This window comes from Carcharodon carcharias, chromosome 7 (genome assembly GCF_017639515.1).
Source record: "Carcharodon carcharias isolate sCarCar2 chromosome 7, sCarCar2.pri, whole genome shotgun sequence".
NCBI classification, from domain to species: Eukaryota; Metazoa; Chordata; class Chondrichthyes; order Lamniformes; family Lamnidae; genus Carcharodon; species Carcharodon carcharias.
Window position 1 is genome coordinate 80,441,607 of NC_054473.1, and position 12,082 is coordinate 80,453,688.

The 12,082-nt window shown below is 48.0% G+C and overlaps 1 protein-coding gene across 1 annotated transcript in view; it reads right to left on the minus strand.

Moving 5' to 3' along the window:
- Positions 1-12,082, minus strand: part of dock3 (dedicator of cytokinesis 3) — a 1,401,685-nt gene that overhangs the window by 440,993 nt on the left and 948,610 nt on the right. The window contains 1 exon segment of the mRNA XM_041191502.1: positions 9,664-9,752. Coding sequence (XP_041047436.1) covers positions 9,664-9,752 — 89 coding nt within the window.

Consider the following 12,082-nt stretch of genomic DNA (forward strand, 5'->3'; position numbering starts at 1 on the left):
AATGTGGATGTCGGGGGCGTGGTGGGGGGGGCACCGAGACATCGCAGCAGGGTTAGGAAGGTTAAGAAGATGTAGCTGCACAGCCTGGGCACAGGTGTTAATCACTTGTATATAATCTTCACTATTGTAAATAAACTCTCAAGAATGTCTCCCTGCCTATGGCTCCTTGTTCTGATGAGCAGTGATTGTATCAATCAGATGTGAAACCTTGGTTCCTGCACAAGGTAAAGTCATGTCTCAGTCCAGAGCCTCTTCCCTGTGCTTCATGCAGCTTTCAGACCAAAGTAATGGTCCAGCCTCATGCTCACTGGATACATTACTGATGCCTGCACCTCGATGGTGCTGATCATTGCTGCCAGAATGTCGTGGGCAGCCGTCACAGAGTTTAATCATTCTCTCTGTGTCCTCTCAGCATCTTGATGGTAAGGCTGGCACCCATCTCATCAGCATCTGTGACCAGTGACATTGTGCTCCTGAAGGGCTTAGGTGCTGAAGGCTGACAAATGATCAGGTGCATATAAAGTTTCACAGTTGCGTCACCATGATATGATCCTGATCACAAAGTGCAAATGAGCTGCCCTCGGCCAGACAGGAGTCAGACATTCACAGAGGCTATGTGAAGATCTATGCATTGTGCTCATTGCATATCATCATCATCCTCCTGGAGTTCAGTGGCAATGAGAGCCTCCGCTGTGTCTCCATGGCATGAGCATTTTCACAGAAGGTATGTGCACTGCCGTCAGCCAGCCTGGAGACAAACATTCACAGATGCAATGTCAGGATCTATGGTGTCTCCTCAATGCATGTCATCTTCATCCTCCATAAATCTAGCAGTTATGAGGGCCTCTCAAACGCGCCTCATTGCCATCATCGTTGCATTCGAGGACCTCCTCACCCTCATCGCCATCGACGTCCTCCTCATCAGAGGAGATGTGCTGTTCCTCCATCTCCTCCTCAGCCAGCTCCTCTCCCTGTTGCAGCGCCAGGTTGTAAAGGGCGCTGCAGGCAATGACAATTCATGACACCCTCTGCAGACTATATTGCAGGGCTCCATCAGACCGAACCAAGCATTGGAACCTCATTTTCAGCATCCGGATGGTTTGCTTCACCAGGGTGCGAGTTGCAGCATGAGCCTCATTATACCTTCACTCTGCTACAGTTTGAGGCCACCGCATGGATGTCATCAGCCATGTCGTCTGCAGCTCGCCCTTGTCCCCAAGGAGCCAACCCTGCAGCCTCTGTGGGCCCTGGAAGATGTCAGGGATCTGAGACCTGCTAAGGCTATAGGAATCGTGGACACTCCCTGGATGCATTTGTGGTGGTTGCACACCAGCTGAATATTCAGTGAGTCGAAACCCTTGTGGTTGATGTAGTTGACTGCTTGTTGCCATGGAGATCTGAGTGCCACATGAGTGCAGTTAATGGCACCCTGTACCTGTGGGAAACTTGAGATCTGGGCAAATTCCAGTGCTTTTGCTGGCTTTCCTGGTCCCGGGCGAAAAGCACAAAGTTGCCTTCATGAAACTGGCATCCGTGACCTCATGGATGCATTTGTGGGTGGAGGCTTGCAAAATCTCACAGAGGTCACCTATGGAATCCTGAAAGGGACCAGTGGTATAAAAATTGAGCACCACGGTCACTTTCATGGCCACAGGCAGTGAATGCCCTCCATGTCTCCATGGTGCCAAATCTTGCAGCAGCTGGCAGATGTGACCAATCAATTCCCTAGACATGCACAGTCTTTGGTCACACTAGTTCTCAATCATCTGCAAGAATGAAAGGCAGCACCTATAAACCCTCGGTCTAGCTAGGCGCCGACCAGCGACGGCTTGCTATGACTCTTCAGCAGCATGTGCGAGAGCCCCATTGCCTGCTCTTCCTGAGGGTGCTGATCCTTCCTCTCCCCAGCCAGGCACCTGGGTTGCTCTCTTCTCCTTTGTCTTCACCCTCTGTATGTCACGAGGCATACAGCTAGGTCATCAGGCTCAATGCTCCTGATGTACTCCTCCTGCAGGATGGAAGAGAGAGATGCGTGGGTTAGCTTGGGTGTACTAAGAACCTCTCTTGGTTAAGTCTGAAGGCCACTTAACGCATGCTGGAGAGTTCTGGCCACTCCTTGCATGCCCAGAGATTAGTGCACTGAATGGCTACCTGAAACCCCACCCACCTCCACCCCACTCCACTTGACTGATTGGCAGCAGCTTCGCTCACTGGACTACATGCTGTGCTCTTAGTTCAGGTGCAAGCATTCTCCTAACCCACATCACAACGCTGGACTGTTAGCTTGAACCATGGGGGAAACTGGTTGAAACCTGACTGATGACATTGCGAGGGGCTGTGAGCACCTCCACCGGTGACTGCTCCATGGCCAACTTTAGCAAGGAGATTTTACAATGTGTCCAGTTGTTCAACTGTTCTGCAGTCCACTAAAATTCTCATTAGTTTGCTGTCTGTGTCCAAGGGTTGAAAAGTTCAGGAGCACTTGGTGGCGCTTTCATGCCTCTGTGTTGCTTGAGTGGGTTGATAAGCTAGAGGCCCGACTCCAAGCAAGTCAATGTGGCTGCGTCTGAACTGTCTCAGCTGCGGAGGAATGGTCACTTTATACAAGGTTTCCCTAATGGTTGGCTCCCCTCTCACCCTGCACGTGCTTGTGCTCTACCATCAACCACAATGCAGCCCTTACCCCTTCCTCAAGTTGCCTCGACCGCAGTGCAGCACTCCCCCAAGTCGCATCGACCGCAGTGCAGCCCTTGCCCCCTGCCTCAAGTCACCTCGACTACAGTGCAGCCCTTATCTCCCAAGTCGCTTCCACTTTGAAGTCCAATAGGTGACCCTGGTGAGTGCTGCACAACCTTACTGTACACTCACCTCTGAGTTTCCCTCAAAGTGCAGCCTGTCAAGTGCATGCCTTATATATGTTCAGATGATCCAATGTGTGGGGATGATTCTGGCTGGCTAGGCTTATAATGATATGCAGATGTATTGCAACGAGGTTCCCAACATCCGACGGCAGGAAATGCGGCTTGCCATTGACGGGTGGAGTGGATGACTGCAAACTGGTTTCATGACATCGTGAAACCGGTTTTTGGTCTTCTTGCCATTTTGTCTGCTCATGCCACCGAACACACCCAACACCAGCATACATGGAAAATTCTGCCCATGATTGAAAGGTAATTAAGGTTGGGAAGTAAATATTCCAGGGAGCACAATATTCTGGAAAGACAGACAGAATGGCAAAGGAGGAGGGGTAGCCCTGATAGTAAAGGATGACATAAAGGCATTAGTGGCCTCAGAAGATTATGATGTAGAATCAGTGTGGGTGGAAATTAGGAATAGCAAGACTCAGAAAACACTGGTGGGAGTGGTTTGTTGACCCTCTGACAGTAGTTATACTGTTGGACAGAGCATTAAACAAAAAAGTATTGAAGCTTGTAACAGAGGCAATGTAATCATTGTGGGGGACTTTATTTGGACTGGGAGAATCAAATTGGCAAGGGTGGACTAGACTTCATTGAATACTTTCGTGATAGGTTCCTGAAGCAATATGTGGTACTGACTAGGGCTAAAGCTATCTTAAGCTGAGTATTGTGTAATAAAGCAGGAATAATTAGTAATGTCATAGTGAAAGATCCACTGGGAAATAGTGATCATAATACCATTGAATTCTATGTTACGTTTGAAAGTGACATAGTCCGAGCACAACCAAGAATCTAAACTAAACAAAGCCAATTACAAAAGTATGAGGGGAGAACTGGCTTCAGTTGATTGGGTAAATAGACTAAAAGATATGATAAATAAACAGTGGGAAACATTTAAAGAAACAATTCAAAATGTTCAACAAAAATACATTCCATTGAAAAACAAAAACTCACAAAGACCCAATCTGTGGCTCACTCAGGAAGTTAAGGATAGTATTAGATTAAGAGAAAAGGCTTATAATGTTGCAAAGAACAATCGCAAATCTGAAGATTGCAAGTATTTTAGAAACCAAATTGCCAGCAAAAGGTTGATAAAAAGGGAAAAAATAGAATGTGAGAGTAACCAACCAGAAATATAGGGTGGAATTTTCCACTCTGGAGGTTTGGCATGGATCCCGTCAGCCGATGTAACGGGCTTCCGTGCCAGATGGTCCGCTTCTGAACTCATTATGTATGTATGAATGAGCAGCACGTCCTATCTCATGGCAGGGCGGGCTGGGATTCGTCCGCCCCACCTTTATATCATCGTTTCATATTTCCGGGTGCCATATTTAAATGGTACCGACACATTCAGTCTCTACAGCCCAGGACTTGTGGCAAGCACCAGAATGGCCTCAAGAAGAGACTAGCGGTGTGCACCCAAGTTCAGCAACAAGGCACTGCTGGCACCCCTCGAGGTAGTCGAGGACCAGTGGGAGATCCTTTACCCCCCGTGATGGGAGCTGGAGGTCCACCAACCTCATCACCAAGGCTTGGGAACAGGTCACCAGGGGGTCAGTGCTAGTGCTTCTTAGAAGGGACTAATGCAATGACTGTAATTATTTAGGTGTGTTTGGAGTTTTTGGCTCTTTTACCATTGACTCTGTACAGTTGGATCCTTTTGACCTTTGCATATTCCTATGAGAGGGACAAATGGTTATTCAAACCTCATGAACATTTGGGCCCAAGATGCTATGGATTCCTACAAGAATGCACACCATGAGTTAAGGTGCCCAAATCTTTCAATTGGCACTTGAGTATTACTAACACGTCTCAGCTGAGCCTTGCTCTCCTCATCCTGAAGTGGAAATTATTAGGGTGCCCCTAAAGTGCAATAGTTGATTCCTCCCACAAGCTCTCAGACTCCTCCCCTGGCAATGTTTTTCCTAGGTTATTTTCTAACTGTGTCATTCGATCGGTTGGCGAAATAGTGCTGCTCCAGTTCTATTATGAGACCAGCTTCCAATGCCCCCCCACCCCCGTGTTACCGTCCAAGTTCCTCCTATCATCCTGGGAGGGCATCATGTGCAAATTTCTCTCCCTCTGATCATCCTGCCTCTCCCTCCAATCCTGGAGCCCATCATGATTCTTCTGGATATCCTCATACTCCCTGCTGAACCATTTACTGTTGATGTCCCAAAGCCTCATGTTGACCTCATCCCTCCCAATCTTGGCACAATGCACTATGCTAAGGCTCTATGCACAGTGACCTACCATGATTCCTCCTCCATGAGACCATCGAGTGCCCCCCTCTTAGTGACCAGTTCCCTATTTACAGACTGCAGAAGTCCCCGCTGACTGTGACTGTGCCATCTGCAGCCCAATACCAAGCCACCAACCCCAGGACCGAGATGTGTGAGGACTGATCACTCCTTGCACACCATTCTGTGCACAACTGACATAAGATGGACAGGCCCAACCCTCCCTGGACTGGGACCAGGAAATGAGTGCCAGGCACAGCCTTGTAGCATGGCGTGCACAGCCCCAGGAATGTCTCTGCGTTCTGGCCCTGAATATATGATGCGCACTGCCCTAAGACTGCCTCTGCTTTCTAGCTGCAGATCCAACACTGCCTCATCAGACTTAGGCCCCCTCTTCATTCCTCACCCACCCCAGTGCTGTGACTCTGTCCACCCTTCCCTCCTGCACCCCAATGAACCACCCTCCCGTGTGGTGCCAAATGTGATGGGGGCAGTATGTGGGCAAGGGCGTGGGGGTCAGCCCTGGCTTCTTGGTGTGAGTGTGCGGCAGCTGTGGGATGACGAAGCATTGAAGTCCTGCAATGTCCCACTCTGGTTGGGGTGGCAGGGATGTGATGAGAATCCAGGTATAGGTTGGATTAATCAATGCTCTTCTCTCCTTTTCAGGAGAAACTGCACACAATGCCACCGAGTGGATGCAGACTGGAGGAGGCCAGACCCAGTTGGCCATTGTGACCAGATACAAGCAGGAGGTGATAGATCTGGAGAGGCTCCATGCGCCCAGGTCCACCGGTGGGGAAGAGGCTGGGGTGCCACGAGGAGGTAAGATTGACGAGCACTGAGGTCGCCATCTGTGACCCAGCAGCCATGGCACTGCTGAATGTTCAGTGATTGAAGCTTGCAACATGGGTTGACCATTGATTATGGAAAGATGAGAGCGTTCTGATCTGGGGGACAGGCATGCACATTGACATTGTCTCCACTTTAACAAATCAAATGTCCTCGTTCTTCCTTTCAGCATCACCGGAGCAGGGCCAGGAGGAGGAGGCAGAGGAGCCACCTCTCACTCCTAAGGGCGCTGAACAATTGAAATCACCAGTATCACGCCACCTCTTCCAGGCAGGCACCAGCGCAGATACTAGCACCTTGGTGGGAATTAGATGATCAGCTAGTGTCCTGGGGCACAACGGTAAGGGTACTTCACAGTTGCTTGAGGTGCAGGCGGAGACAGAGAGTGCCCATGGCACCGGCAGTCGGAGGACTGCTGGGGACCAGGCACAGGCTCGGCTGATGGCTGATAATGTGCCTCTGGAGTCATCCGTGAGGCAGCAAATGCTGGAACTGCAGCATGGTATGCGGGAGGATCTGGTGGAGATACATAAGGTTATGCGTGGCATGGTGGCCATGCTGCAGGAGTCCACGTGGAGCATCACCGATGCAATGAGCCTCGTGGCCGAGCACTGTGCTTCCTCCATGGAGAGAGTGGCGACTCTCGTGGAGAGGCTCCTCCAGGAGAACAATCAGGGCCTCCTGGGGTTGCACTTGGACCTGCAAGCCCTCACAGCGGCACTGACCTCAGCCAGTATGGGAGATGGTTTGGGTACTAAGTATCCCAGCTCCGTGCCATCCATCAATGGTGAGCAAGGAGGTCCGAAGTGACTTCACGTCGGCGCAGGAGCTGTCTGTCGTCTCTGCGGGCTCCTCTCAGGGTGCTCTAGATGAGGGCAGCAGCTCCTCCACCCCTCTGCCAGTGACCGTGGGATCCGATGAGGCTGTGGCGACAGGGGAGATGCCAGCTGTGGAGCTGACCACTCCCTCCCAGGTGGGGCCATCAAAGGCTCCATGGGTCAGAGGAGGCCCGCCAAGGTCATCGAGGCCAACAGGACAGCACAGTGAGCAGGCTGTCGCAGATGCCAGTGCCAGCGAGGAGGGAGCACCAAGGCGTAGCACCCGCAAACTTAAGGCACCTTAAGCACACCATGGGTTTCTCACTGGTGGTTTTATGTTGCCCCGCTATTAGTTCATGACCACTCAGTGTGAAGTAAAACACCTTTCTAATTTTTTTTTGTACTTCATTTTGTTAAATCATTAAATTTTGATGTGTGAGCATGGCTCAGGGTGATTTATTACTTCTGCAGCTGGACAGGAACCTATGATGTTATGAGTGAGTTGTTTGACATTGAGCTTTTTTGACAAGGCCCTTAGTTAATGTTCCTACCAAGGCAGATTTTGCACTCAGGTATTGAGTATGGAGGCTGCAGCCCTGGCTTGTGTTGGAAGTCCATCTGTTGAGAGCTAGCTGAAGGTTCGTTGGATTAAAGCCTCCCAGGTGTCCCTGAGAGTATTACCAGGTCAGTGTCTATCCCCTTAGTGTTCTCCTGTGCATGCTCATCCTAGGAGTCACTACTGGATTCATCGTGTGCAGCCAGAGCAACTGCGTCTATGACTTCTTTGTCCACTGCGTCGCCCCTTTCCAGCGTCAGATTGTGGAGAGGGCAGCATGCAACCACCATCAGTGACACACGATCTGGGGGGTACTGGAGTGCACTCCCTGAACAGGCCAGGCATCAGAAGCGCATCTTGAGAAGACCTATGGTTCTCTCTACCACAGCTCTTGCGGAGGCATAGCTCCTATAGTACTGCTGCTCAGCCTCTGTTCTTGGATGGTGGAGGGGCATCATGAGCCACCATCTGAGGGGATAGCTCTTGTCTCTCCGGAGGCATTCATTCAGCTGGGCTGAAGCACTGAAGAGCCTCGGTGCCTGTGAGTGTCTGAGGATGTAAGCATCATCGGACCTGCCTCGGTACCTTGCACAGACTTGCAGAATCTGCATCTTGTGATCACACACTATCTGCATGTTCAAGGAGTGGAATCCCTTCCTGTTGACGAAGGTACTGGGCTCACCCGCTGGCGCCTTGATGGCCACATATGTGCAGTCGATTGCACCCTGGACATGGAAGCAGCTAGCAATCGCTGCGAAGCCTCTGGCTCGCTCTGTCTGGCTGGCCTCATCCCAGCAGTAGCAGGTAAAAGTCAATGCATGCCTGAATAGAGTGTTTGTCACCTGCTTGACACAAGTGTGGACAGCTGATTGGGAAACTCCACAAAGATCACCCACCAACCCCTAGAAAGAGCCAGAGGCATAGAGGTTGAGGGCAGACGTGACCTTCAGTGCCACTGGCATAGGGTGCCCACCCAGACAGTTGGTGCAGATCTCAGGGCCTATCATCTGACAAATGAGAGGTGACTGTCTCCCTTGAGAGATGGAGCCTCCTTCAGCACTGCACCTCAGACATATTGAGGTAGCTGCTTTACCGCCTGTAAACCCTGACAGCAGGTTAGTGGCGTCTTCTGTGGCCCCTTCCGCCTTGGACTTCCTGTTGGCTCTGTGCCCCTTGTGCCTGCTCCTCTCCTCCCAAAGGTGGCTCCCCTGGAGGCTGAATGTGAACTCCTGGCTTCCTCCCCCTTCTGGCCCTGCCTTCCTCCTCAGAGGAGGTGCCTCCAGTGGACAGCACAACTTCCATTCCCAGGCTAAGGGAAGGCTTCCTGAAACCAGCAAGGCCCCAGAAATGATGTTGACTCAAGAGTCCTGTCATGAAGGCTGTTACCCCTGTCCAAGCAGCTGTGAAGAGTTTTAAAGTATTCCTGCTCACACAGGCAAGTATCAGTAACTGTAAGCATTAGATGTCTGACATTAACACTCGCGACCCCACTCACCCCTTGTATCCCGCCCATGGATGAGGTTTATACAAATGTGGCCTGCTCGCCTGTCCGTTGCACCTGTGCAACGACCTGAAGATCGCACGGGCCCCGAAAAATCCCCAACAGTTGCTGCCTTAAGGGCCTTAAAAGGCTCGTTAATTAATGGTGGGCATGCATTGGAGATCATTGCATGCTCGACCATCTAAATGTCACGATGGCATGCGGTGATGTCGGGACGCTTGCCCGATGTCACCGCGCGTCATTTTACGCGTTGGCATGCGATGAGAAAATTCTGACCTGGGTGTAAATCAGGTCTCTGTTCCTGAGGCACTGTGGTTGGGAATCTCTCAATGTGCAGTCTCAAACACTTAGTAATAGGTTACCAACACCTATTGTTACTGTTCTAATTTAATTCATATATTTAGCACTACATTATTTATTGGTTCAACTTGCTTAAACTGGTGAGTGTAATTATCGAAGAGGACCATGGACTGTTGAGCAATTATATCGGTGGTAGAGTTACTGCAACAAAATTTTTCACCATCAACAACTTGCAAAACTTGAGATAGGGAATGGCTTGGGTATTTTTGAAAATTAATTATAAGTTATAATGATGCTTGTTAAAGGGAGGCTGCAATCTAAATATAAATTATGACATAGAAGTACAATGGGAATAATAGCATTTCTCCTATGCACACAGGACAATAATTTACTGATCGAGGGCTCAGGTTTGGGGCAGAAAAGTCTCAAAAAATGATTTTCACATATGAGCCAAGAGTTTAAATAGGCTGCAGAGATTTACCGTAATTTGTGCTGGCAGCATTGTATTTGTTGCTAGATTTGCGAATTATATTTTCATGGATTTGATACCACTCATTTTCATTATTGCACCTGTTAATAAAAAACACAAGGAAAATAAGAAAGGTTAGAAATCATTTCTCACAAACAATAAGACTGTCAAAGGCTTCCACAAAAGCCCAGTCCAGCATTTCACACAAACACCAAAACCAAGGTTAAGAGATTTCTGTTCTGTTGAAGAGGCATGAGGACTCGAAATGTCAACTGTGCTCTCCTCCGCTGATGCTGCCAAATCTGCTGAGTTTTTCCAGGTATTTCTATTTCTCTTTTTGTTAAGAGATTTCTCACTGTAATGCAAGATTAACCGAATGGCAGTGAACTGAAGATCAGCAGTAGCTGTTATATACTCAGTCATAAAACTCAGCACTATAGAGACACATGAAAGTGCACCATGCTTCACTGCAAACTATCAGAAATCATCGTATTATTTGAGCATGTAATGCAGTCAATGATAACATTACAGTAATGACCAGATTAAAAAATTCTATGCTTAATGACACCTCTAGAAGGCAATTCAGGATGGCATCATAGTGTTTATGCCACTGGACTAGTAATCCTGAAACGCAGACTGATACGAACATATGAATTAGGAGCAGGAGTAGGCCACTCAGCCCCTCAAATCTGCTCAGCCATTCAATAAGATCATCGCCTTTGTGATTGTAACCTTCTGCTTAACCCCAATAATATTTCACCCCCTTGTTAATCAAGAATCTATCTACCTCTGTCTTCAAAATATTCAAAGATTACTTTCACTGCATTTTAAGGAAGGGAGTTCCAAAGATTCACCACCCTCTGAGAGAAAAAAATTCTCCTAATCTCTGTCTTAAATGGGCACTTCCTTATTTTAAACAGTGACCCTATTTCTAGATTCTTCCAAAAGAGGAACCATCCTCTCCACTTCCACGCTGTCAAGACCCCTCAGGATTTGTAGTAATCTGATGTGTAATATAACTTTAAGACAAGTGTTGTAATGTAAGATCATATGATCTTTATCCCCAATTGCAGAGTAGCGTGTGCTACCTCTATGGGAGAGTCTTGAGTTAAGACACTGAAGAGTGAAGACAGAGTTTTGAGTTGTAAGCACGCAAATGTAGCTGCTGAGTTTAGTTTTTAAATAGCATGTGTTTATTCTACCAATGATCTACTGATGTTCTCTGTCTCTGTACCAACTCGGTCACCCTGAAACAAGCGTGCAACCCAGATCCTTTTGCCCCAAGAAAGCAAGGGCACTGGATCCAACAAACTCATGATGAGACTAAAAGCATGAAAAACCACGGAAAGAACAAGATAAAAAGTGAGGAAGAATGAAGGAAATCAGAAGAACCAAAATGTGGCTATACCTCGCACGGTAGTTGTTAGTAAAAGAAAACTTCCTTCTTGATCGTCGAAGTAATCCTCTCAGGGTATGCCACAATTTGGAAGATTTCGATCCAACTTCAGACGACTGGTCTCACTATTCTTCTTCCAGGCAAATGACGTGGTGGGGGAGGAGAAGAGGCACGTGTTCCTCTGACCCCATTTGAGAGTAAGATTAATTCAAAATCTGTTGGTGCCCAGTGCCCCAGACTGAAAAGTTTTGATGGCTTAGTGAGCCTCATAAAGAACCAGCCCAAGCCCAAGCTGTTGGTGACGATGCAACAGTTTAAATTTAACTCAAGAAATAGAGCTGCGGGCATGACAGTTGCTTGTTATGTGGCAAGTCTGAAGCAATTGACTGAATATTGTGAGTTTGGTACATCTACCAATGATATGCTTAGAAATCATTTGATGTGCGGTATAAACGAAAATGCGATTCAGAAGACATTACTGGCTGAAACAAAGTTAGATTTTCAGAAGGGATTGGAAATCGCTCTGGCAATGGAAGGTGCAGTGCGAGACTCAGAAGCCATATGAGGAGTGCAAAATGGTGCTGTCCTCCACATTGGGCGGCGAGCCTCAACCAAAAAGAGCACGAAAGTGCAGAGCTTTGTTCAGAAGCGGGAAGCAGCCAACGCTAGCAGACAAATTAAAAGGAATAACTTAGCAGCAAAAATATGGCATAATAGTAACAGTGGTAGAAACAGACAACCTTGTAATGAATCACAGTTTTAAAAGATCTAATGTTTCTTCTGCCATCGAAATGGACACCTGATAAGACATTGTAAAGATAGAATCAGGTACTCTTTCAGACAAAAGCAAAAACTCTATGAGATAAGTAGCATTGAAAAGCCTGATATCTATTCATTATATAATTTAAAGGTACGAAGAACAGAGCCTATCTATGTAACCATGAGAGTGAATGAAAAGCCTATCAAAGTGGAGGTGGATACCAGAGCAGTCACTACAGTGATTGGTGAGCATACTTTTAAATACCTGAATCATGG